We start from the raw sequence: 22458 nt of genomic DNA on the forward strand, positions 1-22458 counted from the left end.
GCAGGACCCACCAGTGAACCTGCCAGCAAACACGGGGGCTCTGGGGCACCCAGCCAAATGGGGAAGGGTCTGAAGCAGGCTTTGGGAAGAACCCATCATGGAAGCAAGTGAGGTGCACACATGTTTTGCAGAAGAAAAGTTGAAGACCAGGGTACCCTGCCAAATGGGGAAGGGTCTGAAGCAGGCTTTGGGAAGAACCCAAGTGAGGTGCACACATGTTTTGTGGAAAAAAAGCTGGAGACCAGGACACCCTTACGTAGCAAGTCATGGGCAAACAAGCACTCCTTTATTTCATTCCCATTCTTCACGGGAAACCTCACCTTGTCTTTAACAGAGGAAGAGGGCTTTGTCTGACACGGGCTGCTAACAGCGGCGGTCCCAGACGGTCCCAGTAGGCGCTACATTTAAGCGTGAGGATTTTCAAGGGCTAGTTGTCCTAATGCGCCGACCTTACTGCCTGTCCCCATTTCTCTGGTATTCAGCCAGGGAGCGGTAAGCATAGAAATGCAGTTTTGGGATGCCTGCAGACAGTTTTGTTTCAGAGCTGTTCCCCTCCACTTGCCAGCAGGGCCGATGCCACACACATCTCCACTCGCACACCCCGTCCTCTGCACTGCGCTCGGTCACCTGCCCCACGCCACCCAAAAAGGCTGGAAATGAAAGCGGGTATTTGTTGGGGAGGCCACGCAGCAACCCGAAATGCTTGCCTACTGTTGTTATGTAGGCAGAGAAAGCGTGTGGGAAATGCAACCAATATGAGCACTACTATGCAGCTAGCGTCTCTGTTGTGGGGTTATCTCTTCCCGTTATCTCAAAAACTACATTTCAGAGACACCGAAGGCAGAAACTGTCTAACAATGTCACCCAAAACAAAGGCACGAGAGGCACCGGCACTGTATTGAGGTCGGTGCTGCTGACAGCCAGGTGGCCAGAATCGAAAGTCTCCTTAGTCATTTGTCTGCCCTAGCTTTTGCCCTCTCCTTCCCTCTCCGTGTACTTTGATCGAACCAGCAGCTTACACCAGTGATGGATGTGCCAAGGGAGAGAGAGCAGGGCCTGCCAGCACCGCGGGCTCTGGGCGGACGGGGCTCACCGTGTGCCCAGCGAGACTCGGAAAAGGGGGAGTCAGCATCATCTGTGCACCTCCCATGGCAGGAGACAGCGAAGAGGTGCACCCCAATTCGATCTTTTTGGAGGCAAGGATTGTTCCCGACAGCACTGGAAAAGGTTGACAACAGCAAAGCAACCTGGAGCGGGGCTTCCCAGGGCAGGCATGACGAAGAGGAACTGTGTTCTGAAGCCAGGAAGGCACCTTGGAAGTCCCCTCTCCTCCCCCTTGGCGGGCACGCTGCCCTTGGGCTGATGTGTGTATAGGTGGAGTGCTAAGGTGTTGTTCAAAGAGGAAAAATAAACCGCCCAGAGTGGGTGTTTTGTAGGAAAGGAAAGCTAGAATAGAAAGTAACGCTGTGGCAGTGCTGCCTGGGGAAGGGTCACAGGAGGTGAGAACAAGGTAGCTGGTCCTGGGATCAAAAAAGGAGGGGGAAGCAGGAGGCCCAGCAAGGTATGCAACGCAGGCCCCCTGCCCAAAGGGTAAATCGCATTCAGATGAAAGCTCTACACAGAAAGGGAAGCCCCATCCCAGGACTGCGAGCATGAGCAAGTTACATGACTCAACTCCTGCATTCTGGTTGTCCGGCTCATCTTCCCAAGCAGTCGGTTCTGTACCTGCCCATCCCTCTGCACCTGCCCTGTTGTCTAGCGTGCTACACACACAGAGCCTGGCTTATTCCCTGGGCCAGCTCAGCTGGTCCCTGCCTTCCTCCTCTGCCCCAAATCCCAGCTGCTTTCATAAACTCCCACCTGCAGGGAGGGAAGGAGCACTTTCTTGGGGGAGAGGGTGAGGAAAAGGCTGGATTTGGCATCCCTCCTCTGATCTGAGTGTAGGGGAAGAGGCCAGGAGGCCACTGTGTTGGCACAGGGCCTCCTACCATGCTCTCCTTCAATTGACTCTTATCTTTCTTCCCACAGCATAAGATAGGCTCGCCCAGCATGGTTATTTCACAAGCTTGATAGCTACTAGAAACTCATCTTATCCAAAAGTCCGAAGCTAGAGCTCTCACGTTATAACTTGCAGCACACGAACAAGCCCCTCAGTCCCTCTGGGCCCAGGGTGAGCATCACCCAGTTTGGGGTTCAGAAGGTGACAGCCATGCCACCCTGCTCGCTGCATGGCTGGCACCTGCAAGGAATGTTGGTGGAGCACCTTGACCACCTAGCTGAGCTCTGCTCCTGCCTGTTGCCTATAGCACACCACACGGAGGATTGCAGTTTGAAAGACAAACTCAGCATTTCTTAAGCCTTTTGCAAGGTTTCAGCATGGCTGAGGAGATGATGCCCTGTCTGTCAGAATGGAGAAGGGAGCTGATGGGCAACACAGTCCCAGCTGGGCTTTATCTCCACATCAAAGCCTGAAGATTTGTTGCAGAGTAAGGATGAAATTGTTGTCTTTTCCCCATAGCATCATTTTGGCAAGCATCCGGAGAAAGACATTTGAACCAGCCATGGTTTCCCACTTGACCTTTTACAGGCTTAGAGTTTTATTTTAGAAATTAAATTATCTAGCTGGCTCCAGCACTGCCTGTGCCAGAAGCGAGAGAGCCTCCCTCTGGACTGGCTAACACCCAGCTGAGATACAATCAGATCTTGTCTGCTTTACTAGAAAGGCCAAGTTTAGGCAGCAAGTACTGTTGATGTCATCTGGATGAAGACTGGGATAAAAGATTTGTATCTTCTATACAACCAACCATTACTCTTTTGGGTGCCTACTCAGCCGGCACAACTGGTGAGTGCTGCAGGACCACAGCACGACGACAGACCTGCTCGGATCATGGGGCTGCTCTTTCCTCCCATTCCTTCAGCGCTGGCTCTGCAGCACATCACCAAGCAAAACTCATCCCTGCTAACACCTGGGCAGCATGAACTGCATCTCTTCAATCAGGGAGGACAAGGCAGTGTCCTTACCGAGCATGGCTCGGCATGTCAGCCCTCTCATCTCATTCCCCTTAAGAAGAACGGGGAAAAACACTTCATCTTGTGTGACTCACTGATAGATGTGTCTACGAAAGAAGAACCAAGAAAGGTTGCAGCAAGTATCACCAGAGCCAAGCGCTTCCTGTTATTTCTTAGGTCTTGCTTTCAGCTTATTTTCCAGAACTGAAACATCCTCTACAGCACAAAAAAACCCAAGATTTCAATGCTCCATGACACACATTCATAAAAATTGCTGACTTCTCAAGTAGGCACCAAGTAGAACTCAGGACTGTACAAGTATTGTCTGTTGCAGCGCATCAAGAACAAACATGAGACATCGCAAAAACAATGGTGACTATCCAAAAAAAGGCGTCAATCAAAAATAAGTATTGCCCTGGCGAGACTCCCACTGCGTGGAGGTACTCTGTGCTTGTACTATTTTCTTGCCTGCCTGACAGAGGACTGTGTTTTGGTGCAAATATCCCCAATAGGGCTAAATTCAGCTCTTTTTACTTAGCTCTTAGCCTCTTAGCACATGAGGGAGAAACACTTAGCTGAAAGGGTCTAGTAACACTGAGGAGATCTCAGTGAGTTGGCTGAGCCTGAGGGTGCTTCTCTCAGCCCACAGTTACGGCAGCCAGGTGGAAGGTAATATTAAAACACACACCTCCACCCTTCGCTCATGCCCACCGTTGTGGCCTCTGGGCTGCCCTGTACTCAGGGTGCCTGCTGGCAGCCCTGCTCCCGAGGAAGGGCATCCAAGGGCAGCTTTTGGGTGTGCTCAGCCCTCACATGCCTTAAGCTGAGACAACAGAGGCTTCCACGGTTCACAGCGTGGTTTTGAGCTCAGTCCTGAGGGCAGATTTGGACCCGGTTTGTGACCAACAGAAGAAAAGCTTCTTGCCTCTCATTCCTAGGCACGACTTAGCTTCATGCTGCAGTGCGTTGCCAGAACAGCAAGCACACCTCTGTGCTGGGCCAGAGTCACCCTGGCACCACACCACGCACGCACCGGTGCTCCCCTGCAAGGAGCTGTGGCAAGTGCCACCCCACCAGCACCAGCCCCTGGCAGAGGCTTGGTGAGCCTCTGTCATGCCTCTGAGAGACCCGCTCCTGGGCTTTCCACCAGCTGCTGTCCCGGGCCCTCCTCTGCATCTCCAAAGCATTCCAGCCCAGGGCACAGAGAGCCCTAACTGGGGGGGGGGCAAAAGGAGCCCACCCTCCTCCTCAGGTCCCAGCGACCCTCCCTCTCTCCCATTAAGGACCAATGCTCCTGTAACCACAGAGCAAGCTTGGCTGCTTGCCCTGGAGAGGGCTCTGCTAAAGCTCCAGCCACGCAGGACAGGCAGAGCGGCTATGCTCACCCACGCCGACCTGAGCCCACCAGCTGCCAGTGCCCAGGTGGCAGCCGGTACCCAGCAGGGATCAGTGTGAAACCTCCTGCATCTGTATTATTGTGGCTCAGGGACCAAAACATTTTTTTTTGCCTTCTTTGTACCAAAGTGAGATCCAGATACTGAAGTACCAGTACAGGTGTGGACTAAGATCCTCTCCACCCGCTCTTATCTTTATTCACTCACTATAGGGATATAGCATATGTTACAAAATAAACCATGGAATGTTTACCAAATGCAACTTTGAATAGCGAAAGCCCTAAAACAAGCTGCAGAAAGCTAAGACAAGAGCAAGTGACGCTCCCAAGGGCTGCGTCCACCATCAGAGTTTAAGCAAAGTGACTGAGCTCTGGAGGAGGTAGAGACCTCCTCCTCCCTGACAAGTTACTTCCCTGCCCTTGTACCAGAAGATAACAAGAGTCACATTTCTGAGGAGAAGCAAGGGATGGCTGTTTTATCTCCCCTGGCACGTGTAGGATAGTCAAGCCTGAAAGAGGTACTGTATGTTCTTCTGCCTAACGCAACAACATGCTAGCTGGATGTCTCATGCTCTGTGGCTCTTGCAGCTCTCTCCTCCTCCACCTGCATTGCCTCTTGTACCAGATGGGCCAGTGTACCCGTTCAGACATTGCTCTAAAAAGGCCTGTCCTCTCTTGGCTCGTCAGCTGTCCCGCAGAGGCAATTCAGAACATCTCCAAGGACCAGAGGAGCGAGCAGTGTTTGTCCAGCACACAGAGGGTGATGCAGGTGCAGTTACTGCAGTCCAACATCTCCCTTTGAGAGGGAGATCTCTCAGCAGTTCTCTGTCATCGTCTGTTATACATGAAGTGCTTACCAGCAAAATCAAGGGACACAGTCCCGCTCCATCAGCAGGAGGCCCTATGATGGAAAGCCGTGACAATTCAGACAATGCCACTAGTAATCAGACTGCTTGGCAATTTGTAACACTTGTTTCGTCAGCCCACGGATACCAGACTTCTTCTATGACAAAAAAATTGTCCAAATAGCCAAACCAAGCTGTGCTGAGAATAAAGTTTCATTTTATTTGTCAGCAAGGAGTCACAGAAAACTGAGCTGAAACAGTGCTTGGAGAGAGGCTGTCTAGCACATTCCCCTGGCCCTCAGCAGGACAAGGATACCTCACAGATGGTTGCCTCATCTGCCCTTTGAAACCTCCAGTGCTGGAGATCCTCTCCCAGAAACCTATTTCGGTGCTTCATTTTAAAAAAGTAAAAAAAAATAAAAAATTAAATAATAATAAAAAAAATCCTGACCTAACTCTCTCTTGCTGCCATTTAAGCTTGTGGTTTCTTGCTCTAAACACGGTAGAGAAAGTGAAAGGTTTATTCCTTTCCCACTTGCGTTTTTCCCACACAGATGCTTCAAGGCTCTCGCATCTCCTCTCAGTGTTTTCTTCTCTGTATTAGATGACACCAATTCTTTCAACTTCAGACAAGCATTTAATTGCATACAATTATTTTTTGATCCAGGAGGTCATGAATTTGATGCTAAAGTCAGAGGGCTGTCCTAATGTGTGGCAGGAGGAAGGAAACATACGTGACAAAACCCTGTAAGATCCTTATCCCCATGTTGTCACACTAGACCTTTAGCTGCTTCTTGATATAATCCATCCAACAAGCACAAAGACAAGGTGCGGTAAAAACAAGTGAACCACAGAAAGACACAGGTTTCAAGGCTCAATGTTCCATACTCTAACATGGAGACATTTGAAGAAAAATGGCCACAGGGATGAATGCCCATCACCTTGAATCTCCTCCACTGGGTCTCTTCATCTCCATTTGACGCTCTCTCCAATTTTCTGCAACAAAAGCTGCCGTTTCATAGCTGAGCATTACGCAAGGCTGGGCTTGAGGGGTTCCTGACTATTGGAAACTTTATTTTCCCAGTGAATGGTGGAGCAGAGAGACCACCGTCCCTTCCCAGGGCAGACATTCAAGGTCTTTCTCTCGGGTGGTTTGGAGTCCGCTGCTGAGTGCGGGGCCTGGGCCGTGGGGGCAGCGCTTGCGGCTGTATCTGGGGCTGCGGCAGCGGCCGCTGCTGCACACGCAGCTGCTTCGGGGTGGGGTTGCACGGCGGCTGAGGGAGCTCCCGCACCACCATTTCACTGTCCACCTGGCGAACCTGCGTCATCCGCTCCTCATCTGCAACGACAGAAGGGTCCCAGTCAGGTACATACCGAGCAGAAGTCGAACAGCCGGGGAAAAGTGCTTAGCCCAAGGAAGAAACAGCCAAATATTGGTCTTACCTGGAAGGCCACTGTCACTCTCAGGTGTTCCTACTACTCTGGTGAACAACCAAAATCAGCTCTGCCTGCACATCCTGGGCAAACCTGACAGATTTTTGGTTGTCTGGCTGAGGTCAAGGTACCTGGGGGCATTTGGGACAGCTCTGCCCTCTCTTGTGTTGGGGGAACTGACTTTGCTGGGGAGGGCCCCACGGTCCTGACGGACACCCCCAGCCTGAGATGCTCTGTCCTCTTTTTGAAACGGGCCACTGAAGGGAAAGTGAGATGTAACCCCAGGAAGCAACGTCAAAGCCCTCTGCCCTGCCACCATCCGTGCTGGGATTTCCAGGCACCGGGAAGCCAGAGGTCCATTTTGCCAGCATTAATTTTCCCACACGTAGAAGTAAACTCATGCCAGCTGACTTCTGATCACTGACTCATCGTTTCTGAAATGTCAGCCAGCTTATCTTAGGGATTGAGGGATTTACCTCTTGGGACACTGAAATGGCCTTAAGCACACACCAAACTGTTTCAAAGCAGCTAGTCACCCTCTTATATGAGTTCTCATTTTCCCAGACTTTCTTTTTCTTAATTCTTGCTGAATCCAGACCCAAGAATTGAGGATATGCTATCACTGCACAGTTGAAGGAGTAATATATCCCACTCAAACAAGAACCACCATAATGTAAAATAACACTCAGGTGGCTATGCTCACACCAGCGTTGTTCTCACAAGCTATGGGAAGCCTTCTGAGATGGCATCCTGTGGTTGCACCGTGGTGGGTGAGCTCTCCCAGTGAACAGGGAAAGCGCTTGCGCTCAGTTACAGTGAGGTTGCAACTCCCTACAGCCGTGGGACTGGTCATGCTCACCCTTGTCAACCTGACCACTGGCACCTTTGATGTATCAGCTGAGGTTTCCTTCAGGCATTGCCCTCTATATCTTGACAAAGACTGTTGTGTGTACAAAGGAGCTTTTACTCCCAGTTTGTAACTCACGAACTGACTCACAGGAAGACTAGCTGTTATTTGAGACCACACAGGAAGCCTGACACAGTGTGTGGGGGCAGGAATTGGAAACAAGCCTTTAAACAAGCCCTGCCAAGGGCCATCTCTCTCCTGCTTTAACCTCTCCTTCCAGGTGGGCCAGACAACTCTTCTTGAGTGGCAGCTCAGTATCCTCTGTCCACCCAAACCAGCAGGAAGGCCCAGACTGTAATTCCAGGCAACCTCTCTGTCAAGAGTGAGAGCCTACTCTCAGAGAAGGCTCTAGCAGAGTATTTGCTACGGTCTTAAAGAGGCATGAATTTTGGACAACAGATGAAATCTCTGCCCACTCTGAAAACTTCAGCTCTTCAAAGTGTCCCCAGTTGGACCTCCAGTGTTGATAGGCCTCCAAGGACAATGTTTTGTAGAGAGGATGAGTTCTGTGAGATGCCTGAGGAAACTCACAGAAAAGCTGAGCCCTTCTTGCCCCTTCTCACTACCAACAATGTTTCCAAACGTGACTAATGATTTCAAGGATCCTAATTTTACATCACATAGATTTAATGAAAAAAATCTGCTGATGGGATATCTAATTGTACATTTTAGCCCCACAGATGCTCACAACTGGTGGCCTTGGCCAAGATTTAGAGGAGCAATTCTTTCTCCATGAATAAACAAAAGGCCTGAGAACAAGAAGTCTTACTTCAAAGTATGTATCAGAAAATGAGACTGGCAATACCAGCCGATTTGCCGAGATTCACCATATGCCAAAACCGGGTTATTGCTCACGCCAAGGAAGAGAGCATGGCCCTGCCCACAGGGCTGCTGTCAGCGGGAAGCTCTAAGATTTTAGGTGGTTGAACAGCAACACAAAGCCCCTTAAACACTTACCATCACCTTCAAGCCTTTCTGCTTTCTTCTTCCTGATGCAATAAATAAGCAAAGTCACTAAGATGACAAAGAAGATTGCACCACCTGCTATGCTCAGGATGAGTAAAAGGTCCAGCTGGCCTAGTTAAGGGAATGAAATAGGATGTTAGAGGGAAAGAAATAACTTGCACAACGCCTACCTAGAATTCTGTATTTTCTTACATTGATTGTAAAGGCAGCCGCAGTGAGAGAGCCCACCCTTTGCCTTTTCTCTGTACACAGCAGAAAGCTGCTGGTCCTCATTGTGGAGAATTTTGATTGCTCCCCGATAGATTCAAGTTCTGCAGAAAATTGAAACCAGAGCATTCACGTGTGCCAGCTCATCTTATTTAAATTACTGCAAATGCCCTGTCCCTGTTAGCAATGGACCCTTTTAAGGACAACGAGCATCCAGGCAGTGCTCAGCATCTAACAAAAATAAACTTTTTAAGTACTTCCTACTGAGCTGGAAACACTGAGACTAGCTTGCTACATAGTATTTTGGTACGCCCTCTTCAATTTTTGGCTGTACATAAATTTTAAAAAAATAGTGAAAAGGAAAAGAACACAACCAAACATCCCACAGTCTCAAAATGAGAGTTTGGTTTGCCCGGCAAGCAAGAGTTTATATGAGCGTTCCTTATTTTCAGCAGATAAGGTTTGCTGGATGCTGGCCTTCCTTCACCAGTTCCTGCTTGGACTGTCCTCCAGGCGTTCAGTGTTCACGCTCGAGGACAGGCGCCGTGGAGCTGAATCCAGCAGAAGTGCACCTTCCTTGGCTTCTTGAGGGACAAAGCTCCAAAGGGGATGATACCGCTGGTACCACCCTTAACATTCACTGGGCATGCACATGGAGGGCAAAGAGTGAAGACAAAGCCAAAGTGTCTACAGTACAAAGGCCACCATCAGCCTGGGCTGCCCCAATGGAAAAATAGATGAGTACCCTCAGAGATGTTGTTCTCCTCACCTGTTTTAGCTGCCAGTGTTACACCAAGGTGTATTTTGCCCTTTCTGTGCCTGCTTCTCCCAGCTGACTCTAAGGTGAGCCCAGGCAGATTCACGCGTAGTTAACGCTCATATGAAAAGTTAGCTGAGCTGAAGCCCATCTGAAGCATGCTTTGCCCACTAAAGGTCAAAATTCAAGGTGATAGACCTCAAATGCAGGACCTGATGTTCATGGAGGGCAGCAGGGTTGGAAGGTTTGACTGCAAGCTGAGGGATTTTTAATCTACTATGGAGGTAGCTGAGTCCTGCCATCACACAGAAAGGTTTGAGGGGTTTTTAGTCTGAGTTGGAAGGGTTGTGCTACATGGTTTTAGTGCTTTTTTGGTGTCTGAGAAATACTACATTTGTACCTTAAAGATCAGTATGGCAAACCTTTTATTTCTCTGTTAATTATTTGACAAAAAACAAACTCTCCCACCCAACTCACCCTGTGAAAGAAGAGCATTTCTCAAGGCTGAGAAGTGAAATCAAAGTACCTAGCTGGTGGTTAATATCTGCCTATACCAGCAACGCAGGCAGGCCCACGCTTGCCTGGCTTGTGCCCTGGGACGGCCAGCTTCAGCCAGCCTTTCCTCATTAAGACAAGTGCTTTAGGCGACTTTGCCCTGCCTTAAATGGACCTAATCCAGCAGCATGTTCTCACACCTGGCTCCAAAGTCCATGCCACGTCCTGCTCCCTCACACCCCAGCCCCTTCCCAATGCTAGCACCAACAGGACTGTGCAGCCCATCAGGTCAGGCAGCTCATGCAGCAGAAAACAACCCTTTTTTTGGCTATTTTACACATCAGGGGGATCCTTCCGGAGGCTGCACAGGAGAGCAAAGGCCACCCCATCCCTCAGTCCCTTGCCTGTCAGTCAGCCTCAGCAGATCTTGGATCACTTCAGTAAGGCCTCTATACCTTAAGGCTTGCTCCCTCCCTTCTCACACCATGGGCTGGCCTTTGGACTTAGACTTGCCCTAAATTTTCTGTGGTAGAAACAGCTTGAAATTGGAAAATACTGAGCCAGCTTTTGTGAGCCCTCTGCTCTCCACTAGCTCTAGCAGGAATTTAGAACAAGACAGTGCTTTAAGTGAAGTACTCACAGTTAGGTGGGATGAACCCAAGCCCTGCAAATTCAAGGACTTTTCCCCAGTACTGCACTGGCAATCCAAACTTTGAACTTAACACCACATCCAGTGTCATACCAGTATCATCTGTCCCTTATTTTTGCCTTAACTTTCAAAACTTTTACGAGGGGGAGCGATGACTTCTTTTGCCTATCTAATAATTTTCAGCATGACTCTGCTCATTTAAAATGCAATTCCTTCAGTTCTTTTGCTGCATCTGTGGTTTAGAAAGATGACGCTTCAGGTGAGTAAGAAAATCCATGGTACATTTGAGCCATGCTCATCTAAGCCATGCAACCACAAAGCTCAGCTAAATTCTCCATAACCTGCCTCCTGATTTCTGGGCCAAGCTGGAAAGTCCAAGGATCTTATCGTTCCCCTTGTGAGAGCACCCATCCACATCCATAGGTAGCAGGCAACCACCACCTTCATAGGTATATGATCATGGAGAGGAGGAAAATAACATGCAACTGATTTCCTCACCATAAGAATGTAAATCAAGAGCAAATCCCATGGCTTCACATACATAGAAGATCCCAAGCCATATTTTCCAAAACTAATCCGTTAATTTATGTTGTGGTAGCTCAGGTAGTTTTATACTATCTTACTGAAGTCAACACTTTGGCTTTGGACTAGTTGACTGAAGTCAACCTTTGAGAAGTACCATTATTTTTAAAGGAATAAAGGAGGATGAAAATGAGGGGGGAAGGTGCTTTCTGCCTTTTTCAGACTGCTATGTGTGATTAAAACACTTTCAGGCCCACCTCCCCACTTTCTCCTTTACTTCATCGGTCTGCCACTAGTGATGGTTGACACCACTTGAGTCTGTCAGGATGCTGACACCAAAAAGTCTGTCAGGATATCTCTGGCAACTTTTGGAAGAAGACTCAGCAGTGATGGAGGGGAGGAAGAAAATGACGGGATGAGCGAGAATCTCTCTCTCATTCCTTTACCCCTCAGCCAGCCCGATATCGCTGGCAGGGTGCGGTTTCCCCCAGGAGACTTCACCTCCAGCAGAAGCAGCATCGCAGTGCACCCCGGGGGCCTCTCTGCCACCCACAAGGCTCTTTACTCCAGAAAAACCTCAAAAAAGCCCCCAGGCTTCACTGAGCACAGGGGAAAACAGCACTGGCTGCAGAAGAAGAGGAGGAGCATGACCCATCTCGCATCTCACTGCCCCCAGTTTGGCCTCCCCACTGTTAGAGCAGGGACGCCATAAGGGTAGCAGTGGGGCAGGCAGCCCCACAGTGGGGAGGGTGGAGATGCGACAAGGCTGGGAAATGCCAAGCAGAAAGTGTGACTCGCATCCTGGCTACCACAGCAGCATTGGCTCCCAATAACTGCGTCGGCGATGGACTTGCAATACCAGATACCAGGAACTATTGATGCTCCTACCACCTGGACCAGTCCTACAGATATGTGCAACTGCATCAGGTTTTGTAGGTCCAGCCTAGCAGATTCTGGAAACCATAGATTTTTTTTTACCTGAGCACTTAATTACTTTTTCAGCCGTTTTTTTGCTGACTTGATTCTTAACAACACATCTGAATGTCCCAGAATACCGCGTGTGCAATTCCAACCTTGTTGCATTCTTTTGGATTTTTTTGCTTTTATCTTGAGTCAGTTCTATTGTAAATGTTTCATCTTTCGTCTTCTGCTTCACTTCACACTTGACAGATACAGTTTTATTCATGCATTCAGCACTGAGGATTGGCTGAGGGACAGGGTCTGAAAAAGAAGAGAATGGACAGGTGCATCTGAGATTATTTCTCCTTTTGAAAAACTCCATTATTAAGCAGAACAAAGAATTAGTCCCTGACAAGCAGTAAGAGAGTAACACCAGCTAATAAGACCAGAGAAGAACAAAGAGCAAATTAGACCTCTACTACAGAAGTAGCCCGGCAATAATAAAGAAAATGCAGTATATGAACCTACGTATTTGACCTAGCAAAGCAGAGGTGCACCACCAAGGCTGGACTACTTTCAGGCTCAGCCTGGCTCACAGCCAGGCAGGCGAGGGGAGGAAGTTGTGGTTTTGGGGGAGGCGGCGGATGGGAGAGACTCAGAACACAGCCCCCTCCCAACTTTGGCCCCAGCGTTTTGGTACAAATGAAGTCAGCTCTGATCTGCCTGTACCCATCAGGACAGATTTCCTCTAAGGCAGGACAAACAGCTACTTACGATGCTTTATGTACTACTAACGGCACTCAGCTAGCACGACAGCAACAGCATGAAAACCCATCAAAACAGAATAGAAAACACAAAACAGACACCTCTTAGCTTTCAGTTAGGTTATGATAGAGAACTGATTTCTGTTTCTTTTTACATCCTGCAAACAGCTAGCTACATTTTATTTCCAGGTTCTCTATCACTAGTGGCACTGAAAGAGCCAGAAAAGCCTGTGGGGCTTTCCTCAACTAGGGGCAACTGGCAGGGACATCAGATGGAAAAAATTTAATTTCTACCTTTTAGATCAGGTAAACAAAAACATGCCAGGGCCACCTCTTGTTATAGGCAGGTTAAGTTATAGAGATCATAAATCTTAAAGCCAATAAGGGCTGCTCGTAGCAAATGCAGTCTAGGTTCACACTGTGACATCTGCAGCCACCCTTTCCTCATTAAGCCCACACCTCTTCTGGAAGCTGTAACCTAGCATTCAGGGGAACATCCCAGTGTGAAACACTAGAGTCCAGGGCCCGATGATGGAGTTGTATGATGATATCATCTAAACTATTATTTTTTTGGAGCAACTGTTTGTCCAACCCTAGTAAGAAAGTATGATCTGGCTGACAAATTACTCCAGCACCCACCAGTTACTGAAGGACTTTACTTCCAAAACCACTTATTGGAGATACAGCAACCTCTCCGCTGCACAGCAGATGAAATGATGCAGCACATGGCTAGGTTGGAACTTTAACCTGAAGTTGAACCCAGGACACCCCAATGACAGCTCAGTGGCGTAGAGCATGAGTAAATAGCACCAGGCCCTGATGACTTCCTGAATCTGTAGACAGTTTGCAATAATAATTCCCGAAGTAGTGAAACACCCTCACTGCTCAGCAGTCTGTCCGTCTGTTAGCCACGGGGCCTCCCACTGTGCAGAAACCCTGCTAAAACCATTCCAGCTGTCACCGCTGCCTCATCAAGGCATCATTTCAGTAGTGCCAGCTGGTGCCCACAAACTCAAAGAGGTTGGCAGAGGTGTGCATGCTGGCTGAAGAAGGACAAAGCAAAATTATCCTTTTGCTGGAAAAAAAAAAAAAATCCATGCTGCCCTACAGCTTAGAGGTCTGGAGAGGTGGCAGCAGCCGTAAAGGAGCAGAATAGCCATCCCCATCTCCCCTACTCATCCCAAAAGCTTTGGGCTGCTACTGCACTGATCTCTCAGGACAAGATACAGCGCAGGAATGGAAGCTGCCTTCACGCTTTGAACCCATGCAGCTGAAATCCCCAGGCATGTGCTTAAGTGTGCTTTGAACAGCACATATTTGTGTTATGCTATGCAAGGATAGAGTGCAGGAGTCTTCTTCGCGTGCAAATTCAACTCCTATTGTGTTGTATCTCAGGGGAGGTGACTGCTGCCTGGTTTTTATGTTAGAGCAAACATGGAGTGAGATCACATTGCCTAAATACAGGCATTTAGTGCCAACCTGGGCTCCTAAGCTCTCTTCAGGTTGGCAGATGCAACGCAAGGTTCTCGCCTTGCTGGAGCAGTAGCTAGAGACCAAAATTCATAACTCAGTGCCCATAAAATAGCACAAGAAGTGGCAGAAGCGCCCCATGCATCAGCCACGGGCGTACCTCAGGTAGGTTGCAGTGCTCTCCCAAGAGGTTTCTGGACGGAGGGCACTGCTGGGAGCACAGCCCCGCTCGATGGTGCTACCCCGGCTCGGGGCCCGAGGGGTCCCGGCACCACGGGCATGCTGACGGCTGCGTGCTTGGGTACACGTAGGAACTTGGTGACTGACAAAGAGGGGAGCCCAAAAGCAGCACAGGGACCAGAGGGTGTCAACAGGAGCAAGAGAAGGGAGAAGAGAGACAGGCTGCTGCCAGCGGCAGGAGCAAAGAGGTACATCTCACAGCAGTCCCCTCAAAAGAGAAAGGAGGTCACTGAGTAGGAAAGGCTGTAGGAGAGAGCAAGAACACCAAGTCTTATCCAGCTATGCTGGGAATGGTATGGGAAAAGGAAAAACTCACCCTGAACGATGAACATGGTGTCTTCTTCTGCCTTCAACTTTCCATTCTGCTGATAAACAGTCACTCTGTACTTCCCACTGTCCTCTTTCACCACCTGCTGTATTTGCAGAGTCCCATTTACGAATATCTTACACCTGCACTGCTCCTTGTTCACATAGTACTTAACTTTATTATCTTTTATCTGCAGCAACCTTGTTCCGTCTCTCGTCCATGTTGCATCATATATGCTCCCAGCAGCAGTGGGGATGCTGAGAAGAGCCGACTCATTCACTGCCATGTAAATCCAATTGGTGACGGAGCCTGCAAAGGGAAGCACAACAACCAGCCCATCAGTGCATCTCCAGCAGCCCCCGCGCTTGGCAGCCACACCGGTGACCCAAAAGGTTGTCACTTGCTACCCCCCCCCACCCGAGTTGCCTAAGCCTCTCTGCATTACTGATGCTGTCTTCTTCCCCTGCTCTAAAGCGCCTCTTGATCTTTCATTAGATAAATGTCAGCACCCAATCTGATTCTGAGAGGCAAGGAAGCTAAGAGTCCAGCTTTCAAAAGCTGGCTTTATACTCTGGCTGATTTATTGGGAGTGATTTTGAATGTCAAGATTCATAGCTACTTGTGAACTTAAACCTGAACTTCACCCTTCCTGAAAAGAAGGTCACTTTGGTGTGTTTTGCATATGGCACAGGCTGGTACCCAGAGCACCCATCACTGCAAACGTTACTGCGGACAGCAAGAACTAGTAGTGGTCCTGGACAGTAGGATCAGTTCAGCAATAACAGTGATCGCAAAAATAATAATAACAGTAGCCCATGTCAAGCAGTGAGTGAACGTAAGGCACTGAACTGGAGGCAGACCCAGTGCTGTGCGTTTGCAGTATCCCCTCCTCATCCATCCCGGGCACCCTGCCCTGCTGGAATAGATCCATTTTTCTAGCACAGGATCATGGTGGGACAAGTAAGGCTGCGCGAAACAAGCAGCTACCCACAACCTGTGGACTGGTCAGGCACTGGAGACATTAGCAGATAAGCAAAGGAAAAGAAGAAAGAAAAAAAAAAAAATATCAATCTTTTCTCTTTGCAGGTCTCCTTTGATGACAGGTCTCCTCTCCAGAAGAGGTAGGAGTAGGTGCTTCCCAAAGGTGCTACCAGGACTTGGCAGCACTTAGCGTGTGGCTGCTGCCGGGGATATTCAGGAAAGCCAAGGCTGCTAAACATCAACTGCATCACTACCAGTGGCGATGGTGTACTCTCTGGGCTGTGCCTGGGTGGCCTGCCCTCTCCCCTCCAGGCTCCTCACAGCCTTTGCAAAGGCCATCTCTGGTGAACCAGGACCTTGGAGTGCAAAGTTTGTTGGGAGGTCACTTCAAGTAAGGTATTGTCCCCACCTCGTTCCAGGTGGAAAATTTGAAGGAGGAGGTAGAAAAGTGCTCACGAGTGCCAGGTGGGATAAGCTCCCTGATAACCAAATGTGCACTCAGAGCCACAGCTTATTTCTTTTGTCATTTTCTTATGTTCATTCCACTTCTATTTACAGGATAAAACTGATTGGCGGGAGATTCCTCTTCACATCATCAGATAGTGCGGATTCTGCTCTAATTTTACGTATTTTAAGCACCTTTTCCCCACAGAGAGAAAAAACATGTTTATGCATATTTTTATTACAGTCCTTCAAAAAAACTAGGACAATGATAAACTGTATCACAGAGGGGAAACTGAAATCCAGTTACTGTTTCACGAAACTAACAATATTAGGGGAAATCAAAGAGCTAAAATAGTGTGCCTCTGCAACACAAAAATTAATACTGAAGTGCTTCTGGCAATTCACCCCCAGTCTAAGGAGAGGCTTTTATTTCACTATTGCATTTCTTACAAGGTATTTGACATATCTAACGAAATTTTCTGAAATCAACCATCAACCAAACAGCCTTGGAAGCTGCTATCCTCCACACAGATGACACTACAGATTATATCCAAATATTTGAATTCTGATACTTGTTTCTACTCAGTCAAGCACAGGTATTCAGAACTAGTAAAAGGATTTCTTTGCATAACAGATACTATCATTTTTTTTCCTCTCTCGAAGCAAAAAAAAAAAATAAATAAATCATCTAAGTTTTCAAGGATAATTCAATGGCATCTCTATGGACAAACCACCCAGATACATCTTTGGATGTTTATCTGATCTCCATAGTCTTACAAATGGAAAGCCGAATATCCCACACATATGATACTAAAAATTTGTTTAGCTAATGAAACATCATTTCTGTTAATGCCAACTGAAATGCACTCCAAGGAGCAGAAAGATCCAAACTGACAGCGTAGAGCTCACTTGCAGTCTCCAGAAAGGGTTAAAAGGAAAATCTCCCACAGTAATTTTAGAAAAGTAAGGAAGTCTTTGAAACAAGTTTTCCATTCAAGGGAATAATCTTCATTTCTGCTGGGGAAGATGTTTTATATATCATGTACAAAAAAAAAATAATTCCTTATTTATCTATTAATTTTGTTCTGGAGGAAAAGAAAAGCATTAAACAGCCATACATACAACCTGTAGTGGAATGAACAGAGGAAAAAAAAATATCTGTGCATGACTTTGTCTCTACTTCTTATAACCTTCTCTAATCTATGAGTTAACACCTTAAGTTTTTAGATTAATATTTTTTAAAATGAGAGCAATAATACACAAAATATAAAAGATGTATGTATTTGCTTGCTGTTTTCACATCTTACACTGCTTCAGCTCCACTGAAGACACTGAGAGATATCGCTCTTTCTGTTAATATTTATGGAAGAATATAATTTGCACTTTCAAAAGATTTGCTTATCTTTGATAACAAAAGGAAATTACATGTGATAATGCACCATGAACTGGATCTCTAATGTAGTACAAGTTACCTCGAGGGCAGAAAGAAAACTGCATGCTGACATTTCTCATTATACATCTGTCAAATTAAGGCTTATTAACTTAAAATCAAAACTGTTTACAGCTTATTATTATAACTGGAATAGAAAGCTGAGGTCCTACCCTCCCCCCAGCTGAAAATTAAATCAAATAATAATAGCAATAACCCAAAGGTCTTCACTTATTGGGAAAGTGGAGCTAGTTTCTTATCAGCAACATCCCACCAAGTTGTAAAAGGTTTAAAATGCAATTTTAACAACAAGAGCCCAAAAGAGGAAAAAAAATAGTAAGAAAAACTCACATTTTACACTGGGAAATAAAAGCAGCAAGCACTTGACTAGGAAAATCCTCCTAAAGTTCATTTTCATGGTCAAAAAAGATCCAGTGTCGCCTTGTCTAATGATAGCTCCTGGCAGGTGAAAGGATTTTCTACTGCGAGCAACGGTCGTGGGACGTGTCGGTACAGCCCTCGTGCCCTCCTCCCCTCCTCCAGCTCTCACCCGAGCACTTCTCATTTCTAGTACAGGCATAAAAACCACGGGCAGAAATGCCTCTCAACGGAGTGTTTTATCGGGATCGGGACAACATACAGTGACAAGGAAAATGCACACTAAAATACAGGATCAACGTCTTTCTACCCAGCTGGACGACCAGCCAGGGCCCTCGTCCTCTTCAATGTTCACCCAAAGAGTTCAACTCCAGCATCCACATGCCACCATCCTAGTGGGACAGATGCGGGTTTTGGGGCAGGGGGGTGATGGGAATCCTTCTGCTCCCCCATAGCCTCAGCAGCAGCGAGGGGACAGTAAGCCCAGGACACCCAGCGGGGAGCAGGCAGCCGATGGCTGTCGGACAACGTGTAGAAAGGAGACACGCTTCTCTGGGAAACCATCAGGATCAGCTTCCCATCAACCTCTGATCTACGAGGGGGCTGGCCAGTGCCACGCAAAGGTGTGCAGCAGGCACAGCCGGGCGTTGGAGCAAGCTGCAAAAGAGGGATGAGCGTGGAAGGGAATGAAAACACTGCCCTCAGTCTAACCAGAAACCAGCCCTGAAGCTGAGGAAAGAAGCTGGGAGAAGGCATGGGACTTAGGTACAAAAAACACATGAGAAGCTAATAAAATCTTTATTACTGATTCCAACATGAAACAGATGGGGTGGTGAGGATTTTGAATCATATCATCCCCAGAATAATCCCTCTGCTACAGTGGTAACTGAAATCTTCCCATTTTTTATCACAGATGTAGACCAAGAAAGAAGACAGAAGAAAAGCTGCGGCACAGGAGATGTACAATATTAGATAAATCTCTCTTGTTCATTCATGTCATTCTTCTTCCTTGAAGTTATAGGAAAGTCTTGTAAGACACCTCCCCTTCTCCAGCTTCGTCATCTTTTTACTGGTACTAACGCTGGTAAAAACTACCCCTTTTTTGCACAAAAGGATAAAAAGTTACCTCAGGTAAAATGCACTAAGGTCACAGTATTGCTGCCTCTGCACATCGCGACAAAACCTAGGTTTCTTCCTTCTTTTCGTTATTGTTTCCTTACAAATAACGCACAAGGGAGGCACACGCAAAAGGAGAGAGGAAGCGACAGTGGCAAAATGACATTTCTGTGCCTGACCTCTACCCTCTGCAAACAAAAACAAGCCGAAGACAGGGGCTGCCATGTCCAGGCATCTCCTCAGCCAAGCAGACTGTGCCGGCAGCGCCAGCCCCGGAGGGGGCTGTGGGGTCCTCTCTCCCCAGCCACGCTGGCATGGACATGCAAGGTCTGCGCGCTTGGACACATCTGCTTCCAGCCTGACCACCTACAGGGCTTTGGGCAAAGGCAGCAACCCTGATCTCTCCTGTTTTTTGGGTTTTTTTGCTGGGTCCATAAAGCAGAGCGGAGGGAGCCCCCTGGCATGTTGAAACCACTGCCCACACTCTGCTCAACCCTGTCTCGCTTCTTCCTCAAGCCATCACCTGCTTCCAGTGTACCCCTGTGCTTTATCTGTTTGTCAGCACACTCAGATTGCAAAATGTGCTGGGGCAGGGACCGTTCTTCTGCTCTACGCACAGGCAGAGCCTGCCAGGTGCCATCCTGCTCGCTGGGTGCTGCCTGCTGCGGAGCTGCAGGCAGAAACTGGAATTGGTACGAATGAAATACAAATGGAAAGATGCGGGCGTGTGTGAAGGCGAGAGAGAGAAGAGAGGGAAAGCTCCACAGCAGCAGAACAAGGCTTAAAAGGCTGCCCTGTATTCATAATGAAGGCCACTACTTCCAGTTAATTAAGTTTATCATGCCCAGATGCCCACTCTTGTAAAATCACAGCTGAAATGACTCAGACTGGAAGCCCCTATGCTCCAGCAGACCAGTTATAGCACATCAAACATGGCATCCTTTTTCCTGTTAGAGCAACAGGCAGACAGGAGCAAGAAATCACTCTAAAGGATATAAAAGGTCTGTTCAAAAATGAGTTTGCTGTGAGCAGCGAAGAGGCACTCAAGAGAGGCAGTGAGGGCTCAATAGCTGATGTCCCCTGTCACAGAAGTGACACCAGGCCTTGGTATTTCTGTCTACTTGGGTGCGCGTGCACAAAGTCAACTCGCTTAGAGATTTTATACAACAAAAGCACAGCCGAGCCAGCAAAGGGGCACACGAGCCACCTGCAGCAAGGACTCCCCATGAGATCCTGGCACATGCATGGTCCATCCCACCAAGCAGCCCCTTTTCTAACCAACGTCGGAAACCTCCTGCACCATCAGGCCCAGATGGACAAGGAGAAAGCAGCCCATGTCTCTAACCTCTGCCTTCCTGCCAGATACGGAGTGGGGAAACGGCAATATCCTTGTGGCTTTACCCTACCTCTCTTAAGGAGCAAGACAACATCGTGCTGCAGTCCTGATTGGGCTTTGATCCCCTTCCCCATTTTAGAAGAAGGAAGGGATTTTCTGGATCTTACTGGGAGGGAAGCACTGGAAGTCCCTGCACTGATGTCTCTGATTCCCTCCAAGGAAAGCCCCAAGGGAAGGCATTAAGGAGAGGGTGTCTGAAGGTATCTCTGGAAAGCACAACAGCTCTGGGCTACTGCCACAGAGGAGCTCTGGAGGTCAGCGTGTACTTTCGGCAATGTGGCATGGGACGCATGTCCCGAAAACAGGGCAGGGAGCACTGGCAGCGCAGCCCCCACCCCCCCAACCCCCAAGGAGCAGGACAGGCACAGCGAGAGCAACTGCTCACAGCTGTGGGCTGCCACAGCCCAAACACCAACCCAAGTTGTGCTGGGTGGGATGAGCTGAGCTCTGCCAGGCCTGCAGATAACCATGTCCTCAGGCTCTTCTACTGCAGACACGCTCTCTCCTACCTGTTACACAGGAAGTAACATGGCTGGGCTAAACATAAACCTGCTAGAAAACCACGGCACCGATAGAAAAGGAGTTATCTCCCAGTACAGTGGTGCTGGACCTGTCTTCAGTTAGGCCCGTCAGCCCATGGCTAAGGATGCTTGACCTCTCTCTAGCCCACTGCATCGCTGGACGTCTCCATCTTCTGACACACGGTAGAGCAGAGCACCGAGTGCAGCCGTGACAATGGGGTGTTTCTTTGCAGCCACTGCTATCTCTGTGGTATTGTTTCCACTGCAAAAGCCAGAAAGTGCTGTAGTCACATACATTTGCTTTTGTTGCTTGCTCTTTCTTTTACTCGTCTGTTCTTTGTAATACACTAAGCAGTTTCCTCACAGGGAATATAAGTATCATACTTACATTTCAGTGTAAAGGTGACAGACTCCCACACATCTGAAGGCAACATCTCAAGAGACAATATGTAGCTGTTCCCAGCTCTAAGTCTTCAACTTAGTGATGAGCCAATAAACATTCATGCCTGAGGCTTATAAAACAAAAAAAAAAAAAAGAGAGAATGTTATGAGATATACTAGAAAAGGAAGAGTACAAATACACTTAGCGTGTTCTTCTCAGGAAAGTCAGTATGCAATAAGCCAGTGTGGATTTGTAGCCCATCTGCTAATTTGCACTATCTCGTCTGGCATGAAGCTTAGGTTGTATTAAATGGTATTTGCATGGGATACTCCTCCCTGAATGAAGTCAGACACCCTGCACTCACCACCACCCAAGACCCTCACCATGAAAGATGACAAGAGTATGGCAATTTCATACCTCTAAATTTCTCACAAAAAGAGGCCTTTGGTGAGGCAGAGTTTGTAAGAAGAGTGAATGTGATCTTAATTGGAATGCCAGATGGGTAATATCATGTGGAGGGGAAGCTTTGGATAAGGCTAACCTAATTCTTGAGAGCTCTCCTGGGTTTGCACCCTAGCCTGCAAGACTAACAGTTGGGCTCCATCTGGATTGCCCCAGATGGTAGCTGAGGGTTTCACGATGGCACATTCCCTTCGCCTTTACTGTAGCTTTCTGCACGACGGGAGGAATTGTGTGCAGCAGCTAGAGTGGGGAAGCAGCAAAGTCAGTCCTGGCAGAGCGAGTTGCCCCTGCTCTGTGCAATGCAGAGGAACTGCTGGCTTCCACGTACAGTTTCAGCCGTTTGGCTATGTACCACCTCCTCTTCACTTCTGCCCTACATAGAGGCAAGAAAGGAAGTAGCCCAGCTTGAATGAATGGTGCAAATATGAAGATCGTGAACTCAGAATAAAGCTTTGGCCAAGGGTTTGGCAGGAATGCTGACTCG

At 48.1% G+C, this 22458-nt stretch overlaps 1 protein-coding gene across 1 annotated transcript; it reads right to left on the reverse strand.

Annotated features, from left to right (window-relative positions):
• Positions 1-6377: 6377 nt before the first annotated feature.
• Positions 6378-18131, reverse strand: CD2 (CD2 molecule). The gene is made up of 5 exons (XM_009704777.1): positions 18071-18131; positions 14875-15174; positions 12163-12405; positions 8546-8665; positions 6378-6586 (listed from the first exon to the last, which is right to left on the reverse strand). Exons 1-5 carry the CDS (start codon positions 18129-18131, stop codon positions 6378-6380), a joined length of 933 nt encoding a protein of 310 aa, XP_009703079.1.
• Positions 18132-22458: the final 4327 nt, after the last annotated feature.

The sequence above is a fragment of the Cariama cristata genome, unplaced genomic scaffold (assembly GCF_000690535.1).
Source record: "Cariama cristata isolate BGI_N322 unplaced genomic scaffold, ASM69053v1 scaffold10560, whole genome shotgun sequence".
Taxonomy (NCBI): domain Eukaryota; kingdom Metazoa; phylum Chordata; class Aves; order Cariamiformes; family Cariamidae; genus Cariama; species Cariama cristata.